This window comes from Rhamphochromis longiceps, linkage group LG20 (genome assembly GCF_057381845.1).
Source record: "Rhamphochromis longiceps isolate RC_006_pf linkage group LG20, R_longiceps_female_GT1.1, whole genome shotgun sequence".
NCBI classification, from domain to species: Eukaryota; Metazoa; Chordata; class Actinopteri; order Cichliformes; family Cichlidae; genus Rhamphochromis; species Rhamphochromis longiceps.
Genome location: NC_140576.1, coordinates 21,981,788 through 21,999,935, shown reverse-complemented (window position 1 = coordinate 21,999,935; position 18,148 = coordinate 21,981,788). Strand labels below are relative to the sequence as shown.

The window sequence follows — 18,148 nt, the reverse complement described above, 5'->3', positions numbered from 1 at the left end:
CTTCACTGAAAAAATCCAAAAAATTAGACAAGCAATTGGTACATCAACAGCAGATCCAGGATATGTACTGTGTCCACCAAAAAACTGTTTAAACACCATGAAACAGTTTCAACCTATTAACAGCAAAGACCTGGAGGACATCTTAGGTCAACTGAACTCCTCCTCCTGCTGTTTAGATGTCCTGCCAACAAGTTTTTTCAAAAAGGTCTCAAAGACTTTAGAGTCAGACCTGTTACAGATCGTCAACTTTTCTTTATTATCAGGTGTGTTTCCAGAATCACTAAAAACTGCTGTAATCAAACCTATACTGAAAAAGGACAATCTTGACAAGACACAAATGAACAACTACAGGCCGATCTCAAATCTCCCGTTTTTAAGTAAGATCATTGAAAAAGCAGTTTCTCAACAGCTCAGTTACTTCTTAAAACAGAATAATTGCTACGATGCCTTCCAGTCAGGTTTTAGACAGAACCACAGCACTGAAACTGCTCTGACCAAAGTGTTTAATGACATATGTCTGAATACAGACAGTGGAAAAATGTCAGTCCTAGTTTTACTGGATCTCAGTGCAGCATTTGATACAGTTGACCACAACATATTACTCAAACGACTGGAGAACTGGACAGGTCTTTCAGGAACTGTACTAAACTGGTTCAAAACATACTTAGAAAACAGGAAATACTTTGTATCAATAGGTAACTTCACATCTGAGCAGACAAGTGTTTGTTTGTTCCATCTTGGGACCCCTTCTGTTTAACATCTACATGCTCCCACTGGCACAGATTATAAACAACAACAAAATAAACTATCACAGCTATGCAGATGACACACAAATATATATCACAATGTCACCAGGAGACCGAGGCCCTGTACAGGCTCTTGGTAAATGCATTGAGGAAATCAATGACTGGTTGTGCCACAATTTTCTCCAGCTAAACAAAAACAAAACTGAGGTAATAGTCTTTGGCGCCAAAGAAAAACGATTACAGGTCACCAGAGAACTTCAATCTATACATCTAAAAACCACAAACCAGGCGAGAAATTTGGGTGTAGTGATGGATGCAGACCTAAACTTAGAAAAACACATTAAGACAATAACAAAGTCAGCTTACTATCACCTCAAGAATATATCAAGGATAAAAGATCTGATGTCTCAACAGGACCTGGAAAAACTAGTCCATGCATTCATCTTTAGTAGGCTTGATTACTGTAACAGCATCTTTACAGGTCTACCTAAAAAATCAGTCAGACAACTACAGCTCATTCAGAACTCTGCTGCTCGAGTCCTCACTAAGACCAAAAAAGTGGACCACATCAGTCCAGCTCTGAGGTCCTTACACTGGCTGCCTGTCCGTCAGAGGATAGACTTTAAAGTTCTGATGCTGGCCTATAAAGCTCTGAATGGTTTAGGACCAAAATACATCAATGACCTCCTGACCCAGTATGAACCTTCCAGATCCCTCAGGTCATCTGGATCCGGTCTTTTATCAGTTCCCAGAGTCAGAACCAGACACGGAGAAGCTGCATTCAGCTTTTATGCTTCTTATATCTGGAACAAACTCCCAGAAAGCCTCAGATCAGCTGAAACACTCAGTTTATTTAAATCCAGGTTGAAGACTCACCTGTTCTCAGCTGCATTTGAATAAAGCACCAAATCCACACTTTAAGCTTAAATTTCAAAACTTACATTTAACTACTGATTTTATCTACTGTTCTGATTTTATCTGTTTTGATTTTATATACTGTTTTGTTTGTTTGTTTGTTTGTTTGTTTGTTTGTTAATTAGTTAGTTAGTTTATTTGCTTGTTTTAATCAATTTTAAATCATGCTTTTTATTTGTTCTTGTTTCTAATGTCTCTGTAAAGCACTTTGAATCACCTTGTTGTTGAATTGTGCTATACAAATAAACTTGCCTTGCCTTGCCTTGCCTTGCCTTGCCTTATAATATACTCAGTTGGCGCTGGTGGAATATTAAACATAGTTTATCCTCATGATGCACACTGAGGTACACATTTTCCTAATTAACCTTTAAGCTGGAGGGGGTTCTGCTGTCTCATTTTCTGCTCTCTTGGAATCCTGTTAAATTACTGCACATTTAAATGAAACAGGAAACAAGCTGACACAGAAGTAGACGTCAAGACATTGCAAGTATACTTTTTTGTGGCAAATCTTCCGAGAAGTTTTTGTATCATGTTTTCATTTCACAATGAAAGAGTCACTCAGAAAGGATGACATGAAAGGTCCTTGCAAAGGTGGTGAAGTCTCATTGAGACTTTATTGTTCAGTAACCTCTTTGTCTTTTTGATCACGTGTCGTCCTTTGTTTGCTTTATGAAAGAATCAGGCTGTTCCACTAGAGGAACTCGGCCTGTGGTTTGGCTGAGAGTTGGCCGACTGTCACCTCTGTGTAGGTGGATCCAGTCAGGATGCAGGCAGTCCTTTGGGGTGTCACATGACACAGAGCTGCATTGTCAGTGCAGTGCAGACACGCCCCGTAGCTCTCCTGCTGTCCATTTGAAAAGCGCGTGGAGACGCTCATGTCCTTGTTGCGCTGTGATGTGGATCCGAATCGTTCTTTCGGCTCGGACTGCGGACTGCCCCTGTAGATCATCTGTCGTAACATCGAAGTGTCTCTGTATAAACACTCGCGAAAGTTGGGCTTACACAGGAGGTAGACCATAGGGTTGTAGATGGTAGAAGACTTGGCAAACACTGCAGCAAGGGCAAAAGCAGCAGGAGGAACTTGCGTGGCATCCCCAAAAGCAGCCCACATGGCCACGACAGCATATGGAGACCAAGCAGCCAGGAAGCCTATGCACACTGCTACAGACAGCTGTGGAGAAGGAGCATTCACACATATGCATGCAGATATTCAAACAACATTGAACAAAAAACATGACATGCAGAATTTAGTTTCATGTTAGTGGCAAATTTGTATGAAAACATATATCTTAAGTATTATAACTTTAGTTTTGAATCTATCCACTCAGAAGTCTACATATGCATCAGAAGACTGTACAGAGATAAAGAAAGTAATCAATTTAATTTATAACCTTCTAATTATTTATGTTTTCATATCCTACTCAGATCCTGTTAGCTATAAAAGCTATAGTCAGTGGTGCTGAAGCGACACAGCCATAACCTCTGACCTTGACAATGAGAGCGTGTGCATTGGTGCTCTTGGCCTGTGGTGACACATGCTGCTGGACGGCCTGACGTGAGCCCCGCACGGTCAGCAGAATGAAAGTGTAGGAGAGGAAGATGATAGTGCAGGGGACTACATAGCAAAAGAAGAAAAGGCAGATAATATAAGACAAAGCTGAAAGCTCATAGTTGGGTGCATGCCAGTCAATGCAGCACGCTGTCCCATAAGGCTCAAGACTGTAATGTCCCCAGTGTGCCAGTGGCCCCAGAGCAAACACAGACGCGTAACACCAAACTCCAGCCACCAGGAGGTGGGCATGTGACGAGGAGAAGTTGTTACCTGATAAGAGAGGAAATAGAAAAAGGTGCCTTGAAGTTATTATGCTCGTTTTACTCCTGCTGCTGGTAAACTTTCTGTAGCTTTGACAACATCATGCTTATCAATTTATTCCACCCTCACCGTGGTTGGGGACACAGACTTTAAGGCAGCACACTAAGGAAAGCACTGTGAGGTTTGTCAAGCTGCAGAGACCAAACAGCACTCCACACATAGCATACACCTGGCAGATGATTTCTCCAAACAGCCACCTGTACACACAGACAATGAGTAAAAAAAATGTAATAGAGGCTAGGGCCCAGAAAACTGCTCCCTGTTTGAGTGTAACTGTAGAGTTTCAGTCACAGCTTTGGAGGGTCTTTTTATTGAGTGTGAGGATAGAAGTATAATAACAAGCTTTGGGAAGCCCTCTCCATCCCGAACATAGATTTCCAATATAATTTGTTTATATTTATTCTGCAATCTGATACAGTATTAAGAGTACCTGCTGGAACATGATCCATTTCAGTTGCATTCAGGCATTTAGGATGAAATAAACCACTTTCCAAAATGTTCTCACTTTTCCTCATTCTCATTCTTTCTTGGTTATTATTAATCTCTTCTAACAACAATAAGCCCCTGTTCAAAACCAGAGGTTCAGTTAAGCTAATTTAGAACAATACATTTTAAATCAGGTACATTATTATTACTGGAGGCCGTCATGTATCTTGTGTCTGCAAAAGTGTTCGCATTATTTTGTTTTTAAAAAGTATATTTTTGGTTGATAGATGACTATTTTCTGACTGTTTGCTAAGCTAATTGCACCAAAGGACCTCTGGATATTGTGTCAATAAAAAACAAGGACAAGAGACCTCACGTAAATGTGCTCCACCTTAATGTTTCTTTGTGAGCACTGAAGCTCTCCTGCAGTGCTGGAATTGCTCTTTGCAAGTCAGATTATGATCACTTTTTCACGTATGAAATGCATACTAGATCTCCTCCACCTTGTAACAGCAGAGACCCTTAATTTGAATATGAGTTTCTGGGAAGAGCAACTCACAGGCAGCTAAATCTGGCAACTAAGAATGGTGGTGAGTGACAGAGACCACAGATTTATTTTTGTTTACCGAAATGGTGACATTTTCATGACATGTACCGCAGTTTTGCCAGATGCCCTCTCTTGGGATGTAGCTGTTGAACTCAGGGCAAACTGACAGTGCAAAACTCTGTGAGTGTGAAGACAAAAACAAAAAACAAAGCCGAAAGCAAACACCTGGTAATGCTCGTGACGTAACACGTCTTCGTCAGGCTTGGAAACTGCAGTGTCCTCCACTGAAGATGTTTTCATTCAGAGTTTTGCACTGTTGATTTTCCCAGCAAGAGTTGGAGTTTGAGGTCAATGATGAAAATGTAAGTAGGTATTTAGACAGAGTGACAGAAAAAAAGGAACTGCACAAACTTTAACAGGAAATCTGTTAAAAGTCATTTTTTTATAGATTTTTAGGTTAGACATGTTGTAACATATACTCACTGGGCATTTCATTTGGTATAACTGTTTAAACTGCTCATTAAAGCTGGATTGCTGAATAGACTTGTCTGAGTATTTCATAAATTGCTGATCTACTGGGATTTTCCCACACAACCATCTCTAGGGTTTACCAAGCGCGAGCTGAAAAGAAAATATCCAGCGAGCAGCAGTTCTTTGAGTGAAGCCAGATGTCTGAGGAGAATGATGATGTCAAATAACCACTTGTTACAACCAAGGTAAGAGCATCTCTAAAAACACAGCACATTGAACCTTCAAGTAGAAGGGCTAAAGCAGCAGAAGAGGTGACAATTCTGTCTGCTGACAACAGGAAACTGAGGCTGCAGTTCACACTGGTTTACCAAATTTAGATAATAGGAAAATTGGAAAAATGTTAATGAGTCTCAGTTTCTGCTGTGACATATGAAAGCATGGATCCATCTTGGTTCTATTTCATGTCACAAAACGAATCAAACTGATTTCTTGAATGTGACAACGAGTTCACTGTAAAAGGCCTCCACAGTCTGGTCCTGATGCAGAAGGAAATTGGTGAATTCACATCAGTTTGTTAGGAATGGCACTAAATGTGGAGGCCCTTCCACATGGGGCTAGATTGAAAATATAGTTAAGGCCCACAACTACACAAAATGTTTATCAATCTCCATTTTTTTGCTATAACATGTAGCTATTTATAGTGAATAGAGAAAATTTTTTAATGATTACTGATAAATGAATTTGAAGTTGAAATGAAATAAAAATATAGAAGGAGCTTTTACGATACCTGTGTGAAAACGCCGATGGTATGGCCAGTGGAAGTAAAGTGAGTGTCATCCCAAGGTCACTGATGGAGAGATTGATGATGAAGAACTCTGCTGGTTTCAAGGTTGACCGCTTGTGATAAGCAACAAGTAGCAGTGTGGAGTTGCCTATGATGGACAGTACACCTGTGAAAGAAAAGGAGATTGAGTTGTGCTAAAGATGGATAAAGCATAAAAAAAATGTTGTGTGGACTCACAGAATAAGCTGTAGACTGAACCCATGAAGATGTCATGCTCCTTGGAGATGGTGGAGGTAAACACAGCAGACGTGTCTGAAGCATTTCCCATCTGAAATGTCACCACTCGAATTAATTCATGGTCAATAAAGCTGAAAATAATCCAGGAATTTACAAAAGTCAATACTCAACTTAGGATCCTAAAAAAATGAAAACATGCAAAAAGGAAGTATATGTAGTCACTATGTAAAATCAAATCAATGCAAACTGTTTTGTTTCTGAAGCATTTCAAACACTGCACACTGTCTGTAGTGCACTACAAGCTGTCCTACTGCTGTTATTGCAAGAAATATCTGCAGCCTACAGGATCAGATGTAGAAATAAATTAAAAAAGCCGTTTTGAAGAAAAATAATCCTCTGCAAAAGCTGAGGACTGTTCATATTAAATACAAATATCTAAAAAGCATTGACAGATGGAAAAAATTAAAGCACGGTGCCATTTTTAGGATTTACAACAGGGGTACAAGCGGTTGAGGGAACAAAACAATTATGATTAAGACCAAATGTGCTCAGATTTTCTGGGAATAAAAAGCTTGTGAAATTGCAGTCTAAGCATGATTCACCAAGCACACATGCAATTGCAATCCAGACACCGAAGTGATCGAAGAGATACATAATGGGCCGAGGTGAGAGTGTGATTCTTTTTTTCCCTGCCATGAAACAGAGTTGACAGGCTCTCCAGGATTTCTAACACATTGTTGGAAGATTCTTAATGGAGTCTTCTCGCCATCACTTGAAAACTGTCAGAGGCATTCATGCTTCTCATATTCTTTAGCCAGTCGGCTTCTTCTTACCCAGCTATTTGCAACCAAGATAATGATTGCTATTCAGTGCATCACTTTGCTTGATAGAAAATGAAAAATACAATGGAAATTGGGAAGGAAAGGATGGTGCAGGGACGAAATGCGGAGCAAGAGTTGGATAGCTACCAGAGATGATGTAGAGGCAATATTGATGTTCAAGGACTTAGGCAATCACAGGGATGAAGCTTCATTACTATGCAAGTCAGCACGCCAGTCAATGACGAAATGTCCAGTCAGTCTGAGTGGAGGAGACTCAGCGGAGTACAAAGCTGTGACCCATTTTAGTACCACTCAACTCCATGAACTTCATTCTTGTGTCAGCACAATAATGGATTCTCAATCAAGTAAATTTCCCTTCAGGTGTTTTAGGAATCAGTGATGGAACTGGCGTAGCACACGTTTACTATCATTCCAAAGCCTTTTCTTCCCCAAATTAATTACCTTGAAGAAACAATTCTTTGTATTTCTTTCCGCATCTAATCTCCAGCATTGATTAAAAGCAACACTGTTACCACATTAATGATCAGCCCTGTTATTGCTGGGATAGATACAGTTTGTGAGAGCATGTGTTCTGATAAAATGTGTGTTCACTCAGATCTGTGCAAAACATGTTTTCATCTCATGAGATCTCTTGGGAGGGGAAACTGTCAGGTTTTGGAAGATTTAAAGCTGATATTAATCATAAACATCCTTTGCACAGATCTGAATGTGCACATGCTTCTCTCTCAAGTGTGCTGGTTTTTAAGCTCAAGCACTCTCACCAAGCACTGACTGAGCTTTTTCTTTTTTTTTTAAAATTGGCTCTGTAACTGAGAAAGCGTGCATCTTCCTTTTAATTGGATCATAATATGCTTATTTTTGTATTAGCTCCATAATAAAACAAAAGCAGCTTTGCACAGTTCAAATTTCAAAATATGATCCTTATTTATGTTATATTGGGTTTATGTGTAGCTCCTCTGTTTGACGCTAAAAGACATTTAAGCTCCTGTCCCTTTATGCCAACTTTTGTCTGATGGGTTGCCCTTCATAAATACGTTTTCAGGTGGGTACAACTTCTTTAAACTGTGTCTGAGATATATTAGAGACATCCATTCTTAATTATATATAAAAGCAGCGGAGCATAGAAAAAATGTGTCATCGTTTTCGAAAAGGCTCCGGGTTCGCTGTCCAAACGGCGTTTTCAAATGTATCCGCTTTAGAAAGCGTTTTCAAAACACTGCGTTTTCCTTGACTGAAAACGCCGTCTCAGTGTGGACGGAAGGCCAAAATTGTCACGGACCCGGTTCCGGGGACTCGGGGTTCGTGAACAGTGTGGACCTTTATTGTTATTAGTGTATTGGATGTATGTTTTCTGCACTGTGCTCTTGTGTTCCATGCTGGTGTGTGCGTGTGTGTGTGAGGCTGGAGGATGAAGGACAGCCACCTGCAGGCCTGATGGGTGTGGCCCTGCCAGCTGCTGGTCACGCCTAGCTTACCACACACCTGCTTCTGATCAGGATCGTCGGGGGAGCTACTTAACAGAGCGATGGAGCTTCCTCCGGCGCAGGATCGTTGAGTTAGACTCCATGTCAGTGTTTCTAGTGTTGTTAAAGTGTATGCCTGCCGGAGTTGGTGCCATAACGGCTGTGTCTGTGTTTTTCCCCAGGAGGACAGCGGAACACAGGACTGCAAGACACACGGGGTGTGTGAAGGCACAGGGGCAGAGAGCACGGGATACCAGCACTTGGGAGAAGACACGTCACGGGAGTCGAGGGAGCACTTTTGGAGATTTAATGTGTGGTGTACAATTACCTCACTGTAAATAAACCCACTGTTCATTCCATTAAGTCTGCGTTTTGGGTCCTTTCTCCTACATCCCCCACGGTCTGCCCTCCAGACCGTGACAAAAATGGAGAGAAAAGGATGCAATTTCAAATGAAAATGTATTAGTGTGGACATGGCCCATTTGGCCCATTTTGACATCATAGCGTCACATAGTTGTTGCAGATTTGCTGACGAGTTTTCTGCTGCTTCAAGGTTTAACAGGTTTTGCATTCAGAGGTGCCTTCGTATCAGCTCAAGGCAGTCTGGTTATTATCCACTGACATCTAGCATCAACGAGGTGCTTTCACCCAGAGGGCTGCCATGTACTGGAGGTTTTCTCTGTAAACACTAGACATGGCTGTGTGGGAAAAATCCCAGCAGATCAGCAGTTTATGAAATACTCGGATCAGCATAGCGAGTGTGGAAATGAAAAGGGAGCTGTTATGGAAAGATAAACTCTGTCATTGGTCTGCTGTGATAGATTGAGTATTTTGAAGCTGAGTGGGCTATGACACAACTGTCATGTCTCTGAGCTTGCCTGAATAACTAATAATTGGACGCCTTTGATACAGGGACACGAGGACTTTGACCTCCAGATGATGACGTGAGAAATGTACCTTATATCACCTGCTTACTTTTTTATTTTTCAAGCACATGTGCACTCTATCCTTTCCTTCTCTGACCCTGTAGAATCATGTGGTTTGCAGAGGATATTTAAAATAATCTTTCTGCAGTTTTACTGCTGTTGTCAGCATGACAAGTTATCTATTAAGTTTGCAACAAGTTTGCCTGAGGCAGGCTATCAAACTGTGAGATTTGCGGTGCCACTGAAAGTAGAACTGTCACTCATAACCATTAAATGTCTGTAGTCAGCAGAGATGAGCAGCCATTTAAAGGCTGACAGGCATGTCAGCGAGTGAAAGAGCAAAGAGACCACATGCTCAAGGGCAATGGTTGTGTATCTGCATGGTTTCCAGCCAGTCTCAATTTTTGATTTGTGTTTAAATGTTAATCTGTTACCCAGCATTTTCTTTCCTTCAGAAAATGTTACCAACAGGATTCGTATTTTTATCTAAAGTAAATTACCCTCTTTTCCATTATAATGGCTCTCAGTGTATGTGCATTGACATTATGAATCAGAAAATGTTTGTGATCGAATGTGAACTGAATGCAAAGTGTCACATTTAATTTTGCATGCTTGGCTTGATTTACCAGCCCTGTCCCTTGAGCATTTACACTGTTTATATATGTACATTTCAAAGCAGTATTGAGCAGTTTTTACTTATTTATGCCTTTTTGTGTTACAAATATGCTTGAAAAAAATAACCTGAAAAGTGAAACCAGTGTGGAAGTGCCTTAAGCCTGTATTCCCTCTAATAGCCAGCAGGCACGTCTCCTCTGATTGGGAAAAAATATCTGGTTGTATAGACGTCTATGGGGAAATGACCTCTGTAAATGAATTCCTGGGGGGTTTATAGTGTCACTCACTAATTTCAGGTTTAACATTATGTTTAGTTTATAAATTATCATCCTTATTAGAGTGAAACAGAAGTGTACAGTGCCATAAAAAAGTATTTGACCCTTTCCTTTTCCTTTCTGTTTTTTTAGTATTTCTAAAAGTAGGATGCTTCAGAACATCAAACTAATTTTAACACTAGACAAATGTAACCAGAGTAAATAAAAAATGTAGCTTTTTTTTTTTTTTTTTTACCTGGCAGAGCTGCTGAATCAATACTTCATGTAAATAGGACCTGCCTGACAAAGTGAAGTAGGCTAAAAGGGCCTTGAGGCAACTGTTTGGCACTGTATAGCTAAATTTGAATTGAATTGAATAGAATTAAAAGATCTCTAAAAGCAACCCATCATACCACGGTCTACAGTGAAAGATCCTTTTAATTCCTTTGGACTCCAGTGAACTATGATGAGAACCATTATCCACAAATGGAGATAAGTTGAACACTAGTGAACCTTCCAGGAGTGGATGTTCTACCAAAATCACTCCAAGCACACGTCATCAACTCATCCAGGAGGTCACAAAAGAACCCCGAAAAACATCTAAAGAACTTCAGGCCTCCCTTGTCTCCTTTTATGGGGAGTGTTCATGATACAACAGTACTAAACAAACTGGGCAAAAATGGCATGGGGGAAAAAACAATGCTGACCAAAAAGAACCCAAAGGCTCGTCTACCCAAGACTTTGGGCAAATATTCTGTTGGCTGAACAAACAAAAGTTACATTTTCAGATAGCTGGTGTAAAACTAATACACTAAAACCATGAATTCTACTCTCCACCAGAAAATCCTGAAGGATAATATCCAGCTATCAGTTTGTACCATAAAGCTAAAGAGGACTTGGGTTATGGACAATGATCTGAAACACAACAACAATTCAACCAAAAAAACTTAAATCATATTGAAATTCTTTTCATGCCTTCAATTTGACTGAATTACTAAAACAATTCTGGAAAGAAGAGTGGGCCAACATTCCTCCCCAGCGATGTGAAACACTTATCACAAATGTGTGATCCACAGCTTATTTTCACTGAAGTCAAATAGACAGCATAGCACTAGACAGTTTCACTACCATTAGGCGAGTGTTTACAGGCAAGTCAGCATCTTCCATATAAACTATGGCAACTGTACCAACTGACTAGTGACCAAAGCAATTGCAAGGAGGTTTTTTTTTGTGCAGCACCAAATGTCTGTTTGTGACCACTTTCAGCCTCCAGCAACCATTTACCAACCAGACGAGGAATTGATATATTTTCCCTGTTGACTGGTGGGTGCCCGGGCGCCTCCTACTGGTGTCTAGGCCTCTGTGATGGTGGCTCTAGCAGCTAGTTTCACAGATGGCCCATAGCCTCCAGCAACCACTTGCCAATTGGTTGACGAATACACATTTTTTCCCTAGCAACTGGTGGTTGTCAAGGACCGCTGACCAGTCTTTAGGCCTGTTTGACTGGTGCCTAACCAGTCAACAAAAAAAAGAAAAAAGGAAAAAAAAAAGAAAGCAAGATATGGTGCATACAACTCAAACTCTTGTGTTCTAGTTCAGGGCAACATAATTATACCACCGACAGCCTCACCCAGCAGCACTCTACCACACTAGATGCTGGAAATCGGTGGTAAAGCCCTTTGAGTTGAGCAGTATTTAAAATCAAAGCAGCAAATATGATGTCCAGTGTGTTGTGTGGTACGTGCCACGACAACCTAGTGAGACCTTTGTGAGATTAAAGTCAACTGTCACTGTCGCTGTGTGGAACTGCCACCTCATCTGAGAGTGACTGACAGTGACAAGCGAGTGCCATCACAGTACACTATTTACAGCAAGTTTTAGCGGCATGACAGCATGGTTGGAGGCAACTCCTTCAAACATTGCTGGGCATACGACATATCTTATGTAACCTGGAGAATTAACATATGATGCAATCTGCGTTCACATGATGTGTTTAAGAAGTCAAGCACTGCATCATATTAATGTAACTGTGAATCAGTTGTCAGCAGAATTATACGGGTAAATAAATTAAGCAAAGGGAGATGGCGCATGATTTGATTGTAGCATAGACCTTCTGCAGTTGTGGTAACATAGAGGACAGATTGCCATTTAGCTGATTGCAACTGAGGCAATTAATCATAAATGGTCTGATGCAAGCAGGCAATTACAAACTTTTGGTCATGTGACGTGTCGCTCATCCTAATTGGATTAACTTGGCATAAATATTTTTTAATATACAATGCTATAAAATAGCTTTATAATTTTAAGTTGTTTTATAATATTCAGATGGACCTCTGTGGCTATGTGCACATCACCATCTTCATCAGTCTATATCACACAAACTATTGTGTGATTAATCTCTGATTAGTATAGAAAAAGAAACTTTTGATTAGGTCAGTGTCATGCCCTCAAACAGCTGTTTTCATTTCCTATTTGCCTTTGATTCTCATCTGCAGTTGGAGCTCAGTCACTTTGTTAAATTATGTTGTATCCAACAGAAGGACTTCACACTTAATGATTTTCTGCGAAGAGAGCTTTGAGTGAGCCACAATCACATATGTCTGCACAAGCAACAACGAAAACAACAGGAAACAGTTCATGCATGCAGGCAAACCCATCCAGATAAACAACGTGCAGCAAGCGGCTCAGGATCAAGGCAGGCTGTCTTGCAAATGGTCAGTGTTGTGACGGCTTCAACTTGGACCACCAGATAAAGAAAAGCACTCGTTTGTTACAGAGTGGGATAATCAGGATCTCGTCACTAATCCTGCCGGAGGTCCCACGAGTCCGCTGTGAGGTCTGAGCCTTCATCTTCATCATTATTACAGCTTGCACAATTCATTTTCGCTCCCTTGATTTAGTATCTGAACCTTAAATGAATGCCCTTCACTAAATAACCTTTTAACATATCCAGATGTTGTCATGTTAGAGGAAGAATTGCAAGTCAGACATTTTCACAGGAAAAAAAAGCAGATCTAAAAGAATAAAACAAAACATAAATATATATATGTATATGTATATATATATTGATCTATGTCAGCGCCTATCTCGCTGTTCACTGGTAGTAAACACTAAAAAAAAAAACCAAGCAAAATTTCGGGAGTCACATAAATGCGACATCATTGTTGATCCCCCCCTCTTTTTTTCTGTTATTGTCTAATCTCTTTGTATTGCTCTGAAAATTGACACCCCGCGGCTACGCTGCTTACCTTCCAGGGACGAATGGCTTGTCCTCAATTAAACTCATGGAGGCCAGGTGGAGAGCAGGACACAGAGGAGAGGAGCTTGGCCAGCCACCGAGAAGGAGACAGAGAGTGGAGGAAAAAGAGAGAGGTGGGGGGGAAGGATAGAGAGAGGGGAGCACTGGTTCTATTTCAGCCTCACACTGAAGAGTCCGGTTAAGGTATCCTCCTCCCCTTCAGTGACATACACTTGCATGCAGCTGGCCAGGTGGACACATGCTCGCTGCATCTTACAGCATGTGCGCTGATCATTATTGTTGGCATTCAACTGATGGAGAACGAAAAGCCCACAGTGACGGCAGGCCAGAGAGAGAATAACGGGAGAGAGAGAGAGAGACGGATCAGCATAATACTGGTAAGATCCGAGTGTCACTGATGACTCAAAGTACCGCTCCCCTCCCCATTTCCTCTGCCCACTCTTACTACCACTACTTTTTCCCCACATACCCTACACTTTGGATTATCCTCTCACTTTGCATGAATGAATCGTGCATGCGATTCAAGTGTGTAAGGTGGGTTTTCCCAAATCAGTCTCCACAGCTGACTCACATGCTGCTGTGAGCTGCTGGTATCAAATCGCTTAATTAATGAATCTTGAGGTTGGTAGCCAGCAGGAGAGAAAAGCAGCAATTGATTATAAATTTATAGGAATGAAGGCAATGGTGTTTTGATGTATTTTCATTCGATTTTGAATTCAATCACGGTTTTGTGGAGGTATGTAACAACAACAGGAGAGGTCTCAGTGTCTCACTCCAACAACTTTATTAACTGACAGAACTTCACATAAAGTCAGCGCCAAAATCTCCACCCCCACACTTCCCTTCAACTTGTGTGTGAGTGGAGCCACCTGGTGGTCCGCCACACATACCCCCCCTTGAACACACAGTCAGGTCTCCATTCAGTCCAGGACCCTGGGTCTAAGCAAACGACCCGCACGACTGAACCTGGGAGGGAGAGAACAGGCAGAGGAAGGTCCATCCTGTGAACGAGGCTGGTGAAGGTGAGCAGGAAAGGCAGGAGGAGGCTCAAACGTTGGTGGTCCGGGGGTAGTCCTGGGGGGAAAACCAGAGACTGTCAACCCCAGCGCAGGAGGTCGGCCACGGCGAGGGGCCTGGGCCGGCACTACATCACTGTCCGGAAGAACATGTGCTGGTTTAAGTCTGTCAACACACACAGTCTCCCTTCGACCCCCAAAATCCAAAACAAAATGTTTCTGGCCCGGTTCAATAACCCTGAACGGGCCGTCATACAGCGGCCGCAGCGGTGTCCTGTGGGCATCGTGCCTGACAAAAACAAACTTAGCAGTCTCTAAAGTCTTTGGAACAAAGGTGTCAGGCACGCAATGGTGCACCGGACCAGGAACCCGAAGCGAGTGCAAAAGCGGGGTGAGAGAGAGCACCGATGGATCGAAGCAGGGAGGAGGATTTTCAGGCAAGAATTCTCCAGGCACGCGGAGGGGCTGACCAAACACTAGCTCAGCTGGGGAAGCGCCGAGATCCTCCTTAACCGCAGAGCGTAGCCCAAGCAAAACCCACGGGAGGCGGTCAACCCAATTGCCATCCTTTAAGGAGGCGCGAAAGGCAGCCTTCAGCGACCGGTGGAACCGTTCACACATCCCATTAGCCTGCGGGTTGTATGCGGTTGTGCGGTGGACTTTAGCCCCCAGTCCATCAGCCATGGCCGACCAAAGCTCGGAAATGAACTGGGGGCCTCTGTCTGACGTAATGTCCGCGGGTGGGCCGAAACGCGAGACCCAGGTCGACAAAAACGCCTTGGCCACCACTGCTGCGGTAGTGGACGCCAGGGGGACCGCCTCCGGCCACCTGGTGGTCCGGTCAACAACAGTCAAAAGGTGCGTAAAACCTTGTGACTGCGGCAAGGGACCCACCAGATCGACATGCACATGATCGAAACGTTTGCCGGGTATGAAGAACGGCTCCAGGGGCGCCTTGGTGTGTTTATGAACCTTCGCACGCTGGCAGGGAATGCACGCCGACGCCCATTCCTTAACAGATTTGCGAAGGCCTGGCCAAACAAATTTAGAGCTGACCAGTTTAACAGAGGCCCGGACCCCTGGATGAGAGAGAGCATGTACCGAGTCAAAAACTTGACGACGCCAGGAAGCGGGAACCACAGGGCGAGGGCGGCCGGTGGAAACGTCACAGACGAGGAGGGGACCACCGTCCTGCACGGGTCTGTCCTCCAGTATGAGGCCCGTCTGGGTGGATTTAAGCGCGAGGATGTCAGGGTCACCGCTCTGATCGGCAGCCATAGCGGAGTAGTCTATGCCGAGAAAGACGGGAGAAACCAGCGCACGGGACAAACAGTCAGCCACATGATTGGATTTACCAGCCACGTGCCGAATGTCCGTGGTAAACTCAGAAATGGCTGCCAACTGGCGCTGCTGGCGTGCACTCCATGGATCGGAAACCTTGGACATGGCAAACGTCAAGGGTTTGTGGTCCACGTATGCGGTAAAGTGACGACCCTCGAGAAAAAACCGGAAATGACGAGACGCCAGGTGGAGCGCCAGTAGCTCCCTGTCAAAAACGCTGTAATTGCGTTCGCTGTCACGTAGCGTACGGCTGAAAAAGGCGAGCGGTTGCCAGACACCCGAGATTCGCTGTTCCAGCACCGCAACCACGGCTATGTCCGACGCATCAGTGGTCAACGCAATCGGCGCTGAGGGGGATGGGTGGGCCAGAAGGGCAGCATTAGCTAACGCTGACTTAGCATCAGAAAACGCTTGGATGCTGTCCGGAAACCAGTCAACGGGGTCATTAGCTTTTTTACCCTTTAACGCCCCATAAAGGGGCTTCAGCAGATGTGCCGCTCTGGGGAGAAAACGGTTGTAAAAATTCACCATCCCCAAAAATTCCTGCAGTGCCTTAACAGTCGTGGGACGCGGAAATTCCGAAACAGCTCGGACTTTGTCAGGCAACGGAACCGCGCCCTCGGCGGAAACACGGTGCCCAAGGAAATCGAGAACGGGCAACCCAAACTGGCATTTAGACGGATTAATAATCAGTCCATGCTCCGCCAAACGCTGAAAAACCTGACGCAGATGGAACATGTGCTGCTCCTTCGAGCTGCTGGCCACCAGTATATCATCAAGATATACAAAAACAAAGGGCAGCCCGCGCAAGACCGAGTCCATCAACCGCTGGAAGGTTTGGGCGGCACCTTTCAGGCCAAACGGCATGCGCAGAAACTCGAAAAGGCCGAAAGGTGTAATTACGGCGGTTTTGGGGACATCCTCCGCGCGCACGGGAACCTGGTGATATCCCCGTACCAAATCGATCTTAGAAAAAACCGAGGTCCCCGCAAGATGGGCGGAAAAATCTTGGATGTGGGGAATGGGATAACGATCGTTCTCCGTGACATTATTAAGACGGCGGAAATCCCCACAAGGTCGCCACCGACCATCAGATTTAGGCACCATGTGTAACGGAGAAGCCCAGGCACTGTTCGAACGCTGCACGATGCCCAGACGCTCCATGGTGGCAAATTCTTCCCTAGCGACAGCCAGTTTGGCGGGGTCGAGGCGGCGCGCGCGCGCGAACACCGGGGGCCCTACTGTAGTTATGTAATGCTCTACCCCATGCTTCGTCACCGTGCTCGAAAAAGTGGGGACAGTGAGTGAGGGAAACTCAGAAAGCAAACACTGAAAAACGTCACCCGAATCTACTGAGTTAGCATGCACCACGGGCTGAGCACCCCGAGTCAAACAGGGTAATGAGGAAAAGGACACAGCATCAATTAAACGTCTGTTAGCCACATCAACCAGTAGTCCGTGAGCACAAAGAAAATCAGCGCCTATTATAGGCACAGAGCTAGCAGCAACAACAAAGTTCCACTGAAAGTCACGGTCGTGAAAGCAAACAGTCACCAACCTTTCACCGAAGGTTTTGATGGGAGAGCCATTAGCCGCTGTTAGCAATGGCCCGCAACCCTCAGCTAACCTGTCCGAGCCAGCCGGGGGAAGAAGGCTCTTCTGTGAGCCGGAGTCCACCAGGAAACGCCTCCCCGAGCGTGAGTCCTCTAAGAAAAGCAGCCTTTCCTCGTTGCCAGCGGTCGCGGCTGCTACAGAGCGCTGACATGCCCGTTTCCCTGGGTCTGGAAACTGCAAGGCGGGAGGCAGCGCCGTGCCTTCGCTCCAAAACGCTGGTGATAAAAACAAAGCCCCTTTCCGCGGTGCCGCCGTGCAGCGATTCCGGCCACAGTGGACGAGTCGGAGGGCCCGTGGAGCATCGGTGAGGGGGAGGGGGAAAACGCTGGTGGGTCCTGAATAACCGTCTGGACGCCGAAAGTCCTGGTAGCCAGGAGGATGCGATCCGCCTCTTCCGCAAGGGAGCGGTAATCCTTCGTGGCCAATAGCGGGGAGTTGGCAAGGCCAGCGCGCACTGGAGCCGGCAGCTGTCGAAGAAAGAGGTGGGTGAAGAGAAATCCTCCGTCCTCCGCGCCCAGCAAGGACAGCATGCTCTCCATGAGCTCGAGGGCGGTGCCGTCGCCCAGGCCCGCGATGGAAAGGAGTTTCTCGGCCCGCTCAGCATCAGAGAGGGAGTAACGCCGCAGCAGCAGCCCCTTGAGGGCGGCGTACTTGCCCTGGGCTGGGGGATCCCGGAGGAGAGTCATCACACGGCGGGTTGACAGCGGGTCAAGTGAGGCCACCACATGGTGGTATTTAGTGTCGTCGGCTGAAACTCCACGAAGAGCAAACTGAGCTTCTACGTGCATGAACCATGAAGGAGGATCGTGAAGCCAAAAA

The 18,148-nt window shown here is 44.4% G+C and overlaps 1 protein-coding gene across 1 annotated transcript; it reads right to left on the bottom strand.

Annotated features, from left to right (window-relative positions):
- Positions 1–574: 574 nt before the first annotated feature.
- On the bottom strand, positions 575–6,090 carry opn7d (opsin 7, group member d). The gene is made up of 5 exons (XM_085394857.1): positions 6,000–6,090; positions 5,766–5,928; positions 3,604–3,731; positions 3,149–3,483; positions 575–2,832 (listed from the first exon to the last, which is right to left on the bottom strand). The coding sequence occupies exons 1-5, from the start codon at positions 6,088–6,090 to the stop codon at positions 2,353–2,355; spliced, it is 1,197 nt and encodes a 398-aa protein (XP_085250983.1). The 3' UTR covers positions 575–2,352.
- Between the last annotated feature and the right edge of the window lie 12,058 nt (positions 6,091–18,148).